Source organism: Dicentrarchus labrax, unplaced genomic scaffold (genome assembly GCF_905237075.1).
Source record: "Dicentrarchus labrax unplaced genomic scaffold, dlabrax2021, whole genome shotgun sequence".
NCBI lineage: Eukaryota > Metazoa > Chordata > Actinopteri > Moronidae > Dicentrarchus > Dicentrarchus labrax.
The window spans coordinates 13513826-13526583 of record NW_026136710.1 but is presented as its reverse complement, the minus strand read 5'-3'; the positions used below and the strand labels follow the sequence as shown (position 1 = coordinate 13526583).

Genomic DNA, 12758 nt, shown 5'->3' with positions numbered 1-12758 from the left:
AATTTCAGACAGGCTCCTCAGAACACAGTAAACGTCAAGATAGTTTCATTATGTGTATTCATGCAGCTGAATGAATTATCTGTATATGAGGTAATGTTTCAGTTGAAAAGGTGTTTACAATATCTGTATGCACTGTATCCACACATGAAATGTTAATTCTCCTATAATTTATCTTTCATATCTTATTCATCATTATTGTTTGTCTGTATTTTAGTTTCATGATCTTAACATTTGTATTACATTTTGTGATGATCCTCTTGAGCTGAACACAACTTGTACCCTACCTGAACTGACACAAACCCTGCAGAGCATTTGCTCTTTTAACCCAGTTTCCTTTTTACCACGCCCATCCCTTCTCTATTTCTCTTTCCTGTTATCAATTATTCATTCTCTCCTCTTTTTGTTATTCTCAACTCCATCTTCACCCAACCACCTCTCCCTGCTTTCAGCTACAAATCCTTCCTGCCCAAATGCATGCGAAGCCGCATCCAGGAATATAACATCTTGACTCGGAAGAGGATACGCTATCGCTTCAAGAAATTCATCCAGCAGTTTGGTGAATGCAAGGCCACGGTGTGTAACCTCAAGCTCAAATACCTGATGAGCCTGGAGATGCTGCTACCCTCACTCTACTCTGAACGCTTCCAAGTTACTGACCTGTCTGCACGCGAGGTTTCCATCGTTGTCATGGGCAACAAGGGAATCCAGTGGTCAAAAGGGAAAGAGGAGGAGGGAGCAGAGGAGGTGAGGACCAAGAGATAGGTTCATGTTGCCTTGGTAACACATTTGTACAGCAGACTGCCACAGTGTGATACTCTGGTGTTTTGTTTTTACCAATAGATGGAGCTCGAGTAGTTGGTTAAAATCACCAATAACGACAAGAATCCCTGTGTGTGCATGCTTCTTCATCAATACAAATGTACTCTTTTTGTGTCTCCAGGAGCTTCAGACATACTGTGACTTCCCAGAAGTGATTGACATCAGCATCAAACAGGCCAATAAGGAAGGCTCCGTGGAGAGTCGCATAGTTACCCTAACCAGACAGGACAACCAGATCCTGGTATAGTACACATTTTTGTTTACTTTATTCCAATTATTCTAATCCACTACAGTCTGTGAACCAAACCTCTACTCCGCTGGAATCTGCTTTACTGATGCCAGGAATGTGTTTAAATGAACACATGCTTCTTGTCAAAGCCAAGTGCTCAATTGGCTTATCACAGCTGGATTCAAGAAACAAGAAGCAATATTAGACACACTAAAATGCATAAACATATGGATTGAAGGCTTCTTGTTTACAATAGTTTAAAGTTCAAAATAGACACTGACAAACTTATTTTTGTCCTCTTCTGCATCCCCTCTCTATTCTCTGTGTCTGACCACAAAGGAACTGGAGTTTCATTCGCTCTCAGAGGCTTTGTCATTCGTGTCATTAGTTGATGGCTATTACAGACTGGTTGCAGATGCCCATCATTACCTGTGTAAAGAAGTAGCTCCGCCAAGACTTCTGGAGTGCATTCAGAGCTACTGCCATGGCCCTGTGTCGTGAGTATCACACATATGCACACAGGTACTTGTGTACCACCAACCCCAGAACTACACACACTCACACACACACACACACACACACTCTCAAAGACACATTCTGTCTCTTTGTTCACAGGATGGAGTTTACGATTGGTAAGCTGCGTCGCTCTGGTAACCACCAAGGCCTATACATCCTTCGCTGCAGCCCCAGGGACTACGACAAATACTTCATGTCCTTTGTGGTGGGGGTAAGCTGTTACTGTTGGGGCATCTTCAATGTAAAGTACTGTACTTCTCACATGTATCTTAACAAATAGGCTCATTCAGCACAATCTTTGCTAATTGATAGACATTACTAACTGGCCTCTTCAGACACGGACTACATACAGACTACCAGATTGTCTCTTCCGCTGGCTGATACAACCATTCGGCTGTAATGTAAATACAATGTAGTGCTTTGGTATCACAGTGCATCACTACATTTAACTAAGTGGCTTTTTCCAGGTTGGTTCTCGGGTTAGCTAAAAGTCAGTAAGGTCATAATATATTGCCCATATTTTTATCCACTGGAGGGAGCCATGAGATTGAATTGTCTTGTCTTATGTGCTCTTATCAGGGAGTGTCCTTTGTAGTGTCTTGAAATTATATTGTTATTATATTCACAGCTTAACTGTAAACATTTTTCTTTTGATTTTCAGTGTGAAACTATGGTGGTGTATAAGCACTGTCAGATCTTGAAGACGGAGTCAGGACAGTACATTCTGAGTGGTGCTAAGAAGAGCTTCGGCTCACTCAGGGAACTTCTGCACTGCTACCAAAAGGAGGCGCTCCGCACTGATGGATACACGTTCCAGCTGACCAGGTGCTGCCCACCCACCCTGAAAGGTCAGTGGTCACATACAAACATATACTGATAAGACTATATATGCCCACACACATATTAAACCAGGTAAAAGAAGACATATACAGTTAAATGCAGACTTTGTGGGATCTATTTTGGAATTAAGTCTGTTAATTGTTTTGTTACTCTATAAAAGAAGTAAATAAACAATTAAATAAATAAATAAATAAATAGGCAACCCATTACCCCTTGTTTAGAGCCTACAGTATTCCTTACAAGGGTCTTTGACACTGTTGTGATCTTCCTATTTTCCTACTTTCCCAGATCTCTCTGCTATAGCCAATTACCCTTCTTCAAGCTTCTGTTTATATCAGATGCCTCATTTTTTTGAGTCAGGAACATTTTTGCACTCAAGTTGTATTTAAGCCAATGAAGAATACAGACTCGTCTTCTCTAAAATAAACCTTGAACTTCAGCATTTTACATGATGGTGCAACTTCCATCATCATTTTTAAACATGGGCTTTAAATGGACTGAAGGTACGATTATTAATCCCCCACAGCACGACATGATCTTTATACCTCTGTGGGGAGTTGCTAACAACTATCAATGATTCAGTTATTATTTCAGGTTTCTGGCTGGCAAAACTCTTGTTTCCGAGCAAAGTGTCTGAGGGCCAGAAATCTAAACCAAATAGGCTTTTATTCATGCTGAATACTAAATTAAACAATCTAATCACATCACAAATTGAAATACAATTACCCCTACCGCAGTGATCATCAGGTGTCCAAATGTGAGTTTAATGGATCCTAATCCCTCTCCACCTTTATCTTCAGATAAATCCAACCTGCTGGTGTGTAGGAATAATCAAGGGGCCGGGGTCCCACTGTCTCCCTCGCTCCTCAAGCACAACATCAGCCAGATGGTCTTCCACAAGATCCAGAAAAGAGGACCTCGTCATCGTAAGATGAACCTCTTTAACTTCTTGCTTAAGGTCATTTATAACTAGGCCAGTTCTTCAGTCTTAGTATGTTGTATTAGTGTATATGATTAGATGCATTGTTTCTTGCTCATACATGTACTTGTGGAAGCTTACAACAATATCAATATCAATGAGTTTGTAAGTTCATTGTTATTTAGCAATTATAAAGACAATGGACACCCCATTGTCTTTATAGTTGTGAAATAGCAATGAATGTAAAACATACTGATGAGTCATGACTCCTGCGGGGTCAGTGAGATTGCCACAGTTAACAAAAAGACTTCCTCACCTGATCCATCTTCTTTAGCCCAGTGTCAATAGCAGTCACTGTGGACGTGTATGTTTTGTGTGATAGTGTGTCAGCCACACTGTCATCTTGGAGACTGGTCCATTTCTGTCTCACCATGTTATTTGAGAACTGAAAAGTTTGGTACAACAGGTCTGTCACGGGAATACCACAGAAGCCGTTCCACTAATCAGAAGCTCAGGGTTTTTTCTCTATTGCGATATTGTCTCATCCCTTAGCAGACTCGTCTTCTTGTTTTGAACTGATCTTCAGCTCTGTTGTGCATTTATTTAAGAGCTTTAGAGATCCTGTCAGAAACTTATCTTTTGGGGTTATTGGCATTAACTGCCTGGTTGATTTTTTTTCTACTTCTCCTTGCAGCTCCCTCTGAGTTTTGACATGACATTGTGAGATGTACACGACAGTTGAATTCGATTTTTTCATCATCCAATCCACAACAGTTTTGCTTCGATTGATGCTGCGTGATACAATGGCTTGAGCTTTGATGTGTATCCATCCATAGGCTTTTATTTGGCACGTCACTTTTTTTTTTAGATGACAAAATATGTTGGCCTGTACTGACACATGTACTGTGCCCAATAATAAATAATACATTTAAGAAGGAGGATTACAGTAACTTTAAGGGTAGAGGGAATTGATCAGGGATTTGTCTTTGACTCAGAGACAGTGGAGATTCTGCACTCTACCTCTTTTTTTGAAGTAGGATTTACAATTTAACAATAAAACCGTTGTGTTTTAGAATGAGAGTCTGGGTCAAGGAACGTTCACCAAGATCTTCTGCGGTGTGAGAAAGGAGCTGGGGGACTATGGAGAGATACACCAGATAGACGTCGTTATCAAGATCCTGGACAAGGCTCACCGCAACTATTCAGAGGTTGGCTTGTTGACTCAAATTAAATGAACATTTAATCAGTTTTGTTTTTTAGGTTGTGAGGAGACATGTTAATAATCTATTGTCTCATTTTCTTCCTCGTAGTCGTTCTTTGAAGCAGCCAGTATGATGAGCCAGCTTTCCCACAAGCACATACTTCTCAACTATGGCGTGTGTGTTTGTAGTGATGAAAGTAAGTATACAAAACACACACACACACACACTACAGAGATGGTCAAAGGAAGGAATAGTTGTGGTTATCCTGACCACCGTATAAAGAGGAGCGGTTTAGGATCTTATGTGTTAATGAGAGAGATATTGAGAACAAGACAGACCAGTATGTGTGAATCATAGAATACAAAGAAAGGCAAGGAGGCTGTTGTCCTCCTGAATGAGAGAGCTTTCACACTTTTTGGTGACATCAATCGGCAATGGAGCCAATCAGAGAAAATAGGGTTTCTGACCTGCTGACCTGCTCCACATCATGCCCTGACCCTTCTGTTCTGACTGGATAAAGCCCCCAGGATCAACTAGTCACTAATGGGCAACGGAAGTCTTGATCTTTACTCTACCTGAAACTGCCCACACACATCAGAGCAGTGTTTCAGGAAACTTTTCACATTTTGGCAGGACAGTGGCAGGAAGTAACAGGCAGGAAAAAAAACAGAGATAATAGTAAAGGAAAGTACTGATTCGTAGCAATGTGTTGTGATTACTTATCAGGGTGTCCCATTCTTGAAATCAGGCCAAATAGTTCAGAAGAAATGGATGGGGGATAAAGTGTTCTATCATGTGTCAACAACCTCTCTTTGTCTCTAACTACTGTCAAAGTGTGTCAAAGTGTGACAGAAGAAGCCACAGAACACCACAACCTGGTTAAATCAGAGTTTTAATTGGAAGTTTGGTTTGGTTGCGTGTGGCTAATAAAAGGATCTCCCTCTCATCTCCCTGTCAGACATGATGGTGCAGGAGTATGGTAAATTTGGTTCACTGGACACTTACCTGAAGAAGAATAAAAGCTGCGTTAACATCACCTGGAAGCTAGAAGTGGCCAAGCAGCTATCCTGGGCTATGCACTACCTGGTAAGACATAATACCTTATTTACATATTAGTAAATAAAACTAGCATTTCATCTTTTATCCTGGAACACATTTTAGTTATTCGCTAACACCAAGGTGATTTATGCTGTCCCTGCCAAATCTGCACACAGGAGGATAAGAGCCTCATTCATGGAAATGTTTGTGCCAAGAATGTTCTTTTGATCAGAGAGGAGGATCGGGCGACGGGCAGCCTGCCCTTTATCAAACTCAGTGACCCGGGTATCAGTATCATCGTGCTGCCCAGAGAAGGTGAGATACATGTACTGTCGTGATGTGAGAAGACTTGTATCTCACATGTATGCCATGTTGGAATCATGTTCAACATAGTCTTGCTTTGGTGTGATTGTCTCAGTGTGGTTTCTTTGTCCTTTTCTCCATCCTTGCTGTCCGTCTCTACCTTCTATTCCATTTCACATATGTCCTTCTCTCTGTGCTCCTGTGTCTCCTCATGTTCGTCCATCAGTTCTAGTGGAGCGTATCCCGTGGGTGCCCCCCGAGTGCATTGAAAACCCCCAGAACCTGAGTTTAGCAACAGACAAGTGGGGCTTTGGGACCACCCTTTGGGAGATCTGCAGTGGCGGAGACAAACCACTCAGCACCCTGGACTGCTCCAAGGTGACAAAAACAGAGGATGCACTGAGAATATTGACTCAGTGAGAATGATCTGTGCTAAAGGAATAGTTGGACATGTTGGGAAATGTTGCTGCTGGTCACCTGGCCTCACTGACTATCAGGAAGTCACTGCTCCCGGCAAAAAAATGTTCAAGTGTCCTTTTTACTGTACAAATTACACAAACAAGATACCACATGTTCATTTGTGAGCCTTATAGGTGCTGGTAGATGGATCTTTTTTCTTTTGGACAGAGCCAGGCTAGCTGTTTCTGCCTGTTTTCAGTCATTATGCTAAGCTAAGATTACTAGCTTCATATTTACTGTACAAACATGTAGTAGATGATAGCGATCTCCTAATCTAACCCATGGCAAGAAGCGAAAAAACTATATAATAATAAAAATGACAAACTTTTCCAGTATACTATACAGTTATTGATAACATATTCTATTGATGTACTGCTGTCCAACTCTGTTTAAAACTGACTTCTGCTTTTTTCCCCTGCAGAAGATCTTGTTTTATGAAGACAGGCACCAGCTGCCAGCCCCTAAATGGACAGAGCTGGCCAATCTGATCAATAGCTGTATGGACTATGAGCCCTCACACCGACCCTCCTTCAGAGCAATTATCAGAGATCTCAACAGCCTCTTCACACCCGGTAGGAAGGAAAAAGTCACCTATTACGTTCACATCTGACAGACTGATCGTCATGTCGAGTTTTATTAAGAGTTTTTATAAAATAACTTTGCACCTTGTGTTGCAGACTATGAGCTGCTGGTGGAGAGCGATATGGTGCCCAACAGGACACGAGGGTCCGGCTTCCCATGGGCCTCCGAGGGCCAGGAGCCCGCCCAGTTTGAGGAGAGGCACCTCATCTTTCTCAAGCAGCTGGGCAAAGTGAGACATGCGTGCACACACACATGCACGATATTATATTTTACTAGGAATTTTCTTTCCTCTCCTTTAAAGTGTTGGATAATGTCTTTAAGTGTGCATGTTTTTAATCATTTATGATCTTTATCTATTAGAATTTCACTGTAAAAGCTGGATAAAACAGCAAAATCTTCAGTCAGTCTTTATGTGCTAAATGGGTGACGTTAAGCTTTCGTTAAAATTATGATAGACAAAGCCAACATTCAACCCACACTCTGCAGTTTCCACTGTGATCACAGATATTTTAATGATAATTTATGGACAGCACAAAGGCATGGCCAGCAATTCCTGAAGTAATCTTATTTTCCATTTTTCTCTGAAGATGATTGTTTTCTGTCACAACTAATTCTTCTTGTGATTACGCATCTGATTCCATCCAAGTTAACTGGAATGCACCAGCTGATCTTTTGCAACATTAAAATCAAGGCTGTTGCTTTTACACCTCTCAAATATGCTCTCCCTCGGACCCCACGCTGCAGGGAAACTTCGGTAGCGTGGAGATGTGCAGGTACGACCCCCTACAGGACAGCACAGGGGAGGTGGTGGCCGTGAAGAAACTACAGCACAGCACAGCCGAGCACCTCCGAGACTTTGAGCGGGAAATTGAGATCCTCAAATCCCTCCAACATGAAAACATTGTCAAATACAAAGGAGTCTGCTATAGTGCAGGTATGAGTACATTGTTTCATATCTATAATACATGCAATATGAAATGGTCAAAACATCACAATAAAGGGTGTGATTATTCATTCTGGTGCCTGTCCTCACTTCCTCACACGTATAGAAGTTGGATTCCAAACCAAGAGTAGATCATAAAGTGCAAAAGATATGAGCATACACGTATCTCCTTTTCTTTGTTGGCATATTTAGATAAAGCACATTATTTGCCTGATAAATCTTGATTCTGAAGTGAAATCTAGTAGGAGTTCATTGTTTTTTTTCACTCCAGTGACAGAGCAAATGTTCCCCGACCAGCTTGTTCAGCCTACAACTGTTCCTTCATTTGATATTACCAACCAGGTTGATTTTGTTATACATAATAATGTCTTTACAGTTCCCACATTTGGTGCCTAGAGCGTCAATGACCATGCTCATAAAACAAATAAATCTAGATTTTCTGAGCAGTGCCAGCTCGAGGCGAGGCTTCCCCTCTGCTGCTCACACGTCCTGCTTTCTCTCTTAAGCGTCACACTTAACGTCCGTCTTTCTGCAGGACGAAGGAACCTACGGCTGATAATGGAATATCTCCCCTACGGCAGCTTGAGAGATTACCTCATCAAACACAAAGACCATTTTGATTCCAAGAAACTGCTACACTACGCATCACAGATTTGCAAGGTAATGTAGTGCAGTAGGTGGTGCAGCCTTTAAAGACTAACCCCTCCTTGGCTTACAGTACATACACATTGGTGTACTGAACATTTGAAATATTTGTTTCAGGAGCTGCAGTCCAACGTAACTAGCATGTAAAAGATAAGCAGTCAATGGTTAAAATCCAGCCTTGGATCTTTGTCTTTTGCTGTATCTGATGCCACTAAAGTCGACCGCTGGATCAGAGTGGATAGGGAGATTTAGGAAATCACAAAGGGGGGTCCATCATTTCAGGCAACATTTTTGTACCAGGTTGTGAATGTGTTTATTTCTGCTGTAAGGTTGGGCATTTTAATATGGGGCCTTATGGAGACCATTCACTGCTGTCGTTGGCCTCAGCCATTTGAGGAACTGCAATTTTTTAAAACTGTGTTGGATTCATTTGCCAGCTACAGAGGCTGCCACCTGTACAGCACTGAGCAATATTATGTTTAGAGGTTTGTTGATTTTTGCTGTATTTAGTTTTGAAGAATACAGTGGCTCGAGGTTAGGCGATTAAGAGAGGATTATGGGTGGGAAACCAATAAATATGTGTATATATATATGTGTGTTGGTATGTAAATGAGTATATGTGTGATATTTTCTTTTTTCTGTGTGTCTATATTTATACTTCAGGGTATGGACTACCTTGCCCTCAAGCGATACATCCACAGAGACCTGGCCACCCGAAACATTCTGGTGGAGAGCGAGATGAGGGTGAAAATCGGTGACTTTGGCCTGACCAAGGTTTTGCCGCAGGGCAAGGACTACTACACTGTCAGAGAGCCCGGAGAAAGCCCCATCTTTTGGTGAGGAAGACACATGCTCCTGATATGTGCAATATTTTCCTATTTTTAGACTTCCAGAAAGATAAAGAGCAGAGTCTTTGAAGATGTTTTTGACTATCTTATCTACAGTTGTGGTAAGTATAGTAACCCTTTGTGACTGATCTTTAACCACCGGTATCAAAATAAACACAAGGAGGAAAATATGGTTTGTTTTTGTATATCGAGACTGTGTGCACTTACTTTATATTTCATATCAGTCTTCTTGTAATGTAAGATTTGTGTTGACCCTTTGAAAATGTGTGCATCATTACGTTATCTACTATATGCATAATGTGTTGTGGTATTTCCAGGTATGCTCCAGAGTCGCTGACAGAGAGCAAGTTCTCGGTGGCATCAGATGTTTGGAGTTTTGGTGTTGTCCTCTACGAACTCTACACGTACAGCGACAAGAACTGCAGCCCACCAGCGGTACTGCACTTCATTCGTTTTCTTAGTTTGACCATTTAACTTTTCAGTTTAATTGCTTTAATTTAATTTCTCAATTATTCTTAATTGTAAACTGTCTGACTAATGTAAGTGAGCCATAAAACAATGACCAGAATAATTACTTTATAGTGTTGTTAAAGAAATCAGTTGATTGAGCACTCAAGGACAGGAAACACTTCTGATTGGGGCAGTTTTAATTTTGGGAAGCTGTTTTCACTAAAGCCAAACACAAATGTCTGATTTTCTGTTCCAGGTGTTTATGGACAAGATGGGGAATGAAAAGCAGGGCCAGATGATTGTCTACCATCTCATAGACCTCCTGAAACAGGGATATAGGTTGCCTGCTCCTGATACTTGTCCAAAGGAGGTCAGTAAATCTGTAACGTTCATCAAACTGTCTCTCAGTACAGTACTTGTCAAATTAAACAAACCAAGGTCTTGTTTCTTAAATTCATCAATGTACCAACTAAGGTTTAAAGTGAAAACCCCACTAGTTTTATGTGTTGCATAAATGGAAAGGGAAGTTAAAAACCTACCAGGGCAAACACAGTGAGAATAAATAAAATATTATTCTTAGCCCTAAGCAATAAAGGGCACCATGTCATATCATAAAGAAAGATAGAGAACCCTATCAATGCAAAAATATATTTTAAACCACCCTGGCTGGTTACATGACTGTGAAACTAGCTATTTTCAGTGTTATATATATCTGTGTGTTATCTGTGCTTCTATCTGTGTTAACTTTCTCGTTCTGATGCTTCCTTCAGATTCACAAGATGATGACAGAGTGCTGGAACAGTGAACCGAGACTGCGCCCTACTTTCAAGACATTAATCCACAGCGTGGAGACCGTACGTGACAGCCTGGACGGATGAACGGCATTGATCCCTGAACCTTTGACCTTTAGGTGTTGGCTCCCAGTAGTCAGTCCTCACATATCGTAACAGAGCAATGAATGTCTCTGTGACGTCTGCGTTTACTGCAGTGATTCAGTCACTGGTGTTCAGTACACAGTATATTGTTTTTTTTTCCTTTGGTGCCCTGCTGATGAAGAATTTTCTTTACCCACTTCTTTCTACATCACAGGAAGTATACAAATGATCTGATTAGTTCGTACACTACATCTATCACACACCAAACAAAAGATTATTTCTGATGCCTTTAAGAATATTTTATTATGGGCTAAATTATTTTCTTTGTGTTATTTGCACAAGTTGTGTTTTACAAATTGAAATTTTCTAATAATCACAGATTTTCTCCACTTTAAGTAACGTGTTGAATGTCAATATAGGTACCAAAAAATTTAGAGCTCGCCAACAAGCAGCATTTTGTTGGGCAGTTCTTTTTATGTTGTAAAATTAGCAGCAGCTAATTTCGTTCAACCAAAGAGGCCATGGGATTCCCAACAGACTGTTACTTCACTGCTCATGTGTGGCCAAACTTTTCAGAAGGACTGGAACTGAGCAGGGTTCCTCCTGTTGACCACCTAAGAGTCTTAAGACTGGTAAAAGGACAGAACATAAATGTAACGCACCAGCAGCACGTCTGATACAGGTGGACCCGTTGTGACCATGTCTACAAGTGGTTCCGGGTTCTGTTTCTGCGGTCTCAGTGGACTTTACAGATATTCATTGCACATCAAGGATGATTCCGTGTTTTTATCGAGTGGTGTTGGTTCGCTACGACTACACATCTTTCCTCACTATAGAAGTCAGACTTAACACAACGCCTGTTATTCGTTTACATCACTTCATGCAATGTGGAAACAATGCAATACATTGCAGCAATAACTGCTCATGAATCTCTTTGAGAAAGAGTGGGTGTCTCGTAGTGTCATATCATGAACTCGTACAGTATTGTTGTTTTGGAAGGAACTAAGCTCTTGAAATGATGATACTGTCTTTGTAATTACTCACCTGTATATATTTTATAAAACACTTATGATGTTTTGAATGTGACAAGGCTCTACTATCTGCCTGCAGATCGCTAATGGGGAAAGTTGAACAGTTTAATTGAAGGTGGAGAGTGATAAAGGGAGATGTTTTTATTTTCTGCAGTAGACTGTTGCAAGCCACGATTTTATTTAAAAACTTATTTGACTTTTGTTAATGTCGTTATTTTTCCATCCTTTTGAAGGTATACATGTGTATCTTGAATATGCGTATGTGTTATGATGTGCATTACATTATCATTAGTGGCCACAAGGGGATTTTTTGATTATTTATATTTGAATGTTTAAAACTTTATGTACCAAATGTTACAGACTTGAGGGGGTGGAACAGCATCTGTCTTTTAAACTTCCCTCTTCTCAAAAATCCCCCTTTCCAGGGTTTGTTTTATGCCATAAAAGGCAGACCATACAAACACAGACACACAAAATTTCAAAGGATTCATGCCCTCTAACATAGCTAAGAATGAGTCACTGTAAAGAGCAAAGTTTTCTCATTTATAAATAGTGTGCCTGTAAGTTCCTACACCCTAACATCTGGGCAACAGGCAGTTTATACCGATCATCTCGTCCATGTGAATATTTTTTTTTATAATATATGTCCGCGTCTGTTGTGAATAAGAGAGTTGCTGTTATTCCTATAATGGAAAATATTGCAGCCTAACGGGTTATGTTTTTTTACTCATACAACTATTATTGTGATGTACGTGCATTAGTGTTTGAGACCAAATATGATTATTCTGTGAAATAGGTGGAATTTTTTTTTATCCAAAGATTTTCAGAAAGAAACAAGGATGTTTAACTGGATTGAAGTGGTCGTCCATCATGTTTATTTTGGGTTTTTTGGTTTGTTGCAGTTGAATGACATCAAGCCTGGTTTTGTCATCTGATGGAAACATGCAGCTACCTTTAATACATTTGTGTGTACATAGATGTAAATATTGAAAGATGGATATTTAGTATATTCCAGGTGTGTATATAATTTTATTAAACAAAACTTACTGTCGTACTGTT

General features: G+C 40.4%; 1 protein-coding gene across 1 annotated transcript in view; it reads left to right on the top strand.

The window, feature by feature from the left end:
• The window catches only part of jak2a (Janus kinase 2a), an 18617-nt gene extending 5859 nt beyond the window's left edge, over positions 1-12758 (top strand). Inside the window, 20 exon segments of the mRNA XM_051412090.1 lie at positions 450-744; positions 941-1060; positions 1388-1545; positions 1664-1775; positions 2226-2412; positions 3205-3308; positions 3310-3330; positions 4397-4531; positions 4634-4721; positions 5484-5611; positions 5740-5878; positions 6093-6244; positions 6747-6897; positions 7003-7136; positions 7652-7841; positions 8386-8510; positions 9159-9331; positions 9661-9778; positions 10050-10163; positions 10564-12758. Coding sequence (XP_051268050.1) covers positions 450-744; positions 941-1060; positions 1388-1545; positions 1664-1775; positions 2226-2412; positions 3205-3308; positions 3310-3330; positions 4397-4531; positions 4634-4721; positions 5484-5611; positions 5740-5878; positions 6093-6244; positions 6747-6897; positions 7003-7136; positions 7652-7841; positions 8386-8510; positions 9159-9331; positions 9661-9778; positions 10050-10163; positions 10564-10671 — 2752 coding nt within the window. The 3' untranslated portion in view covers positions 10672-12758.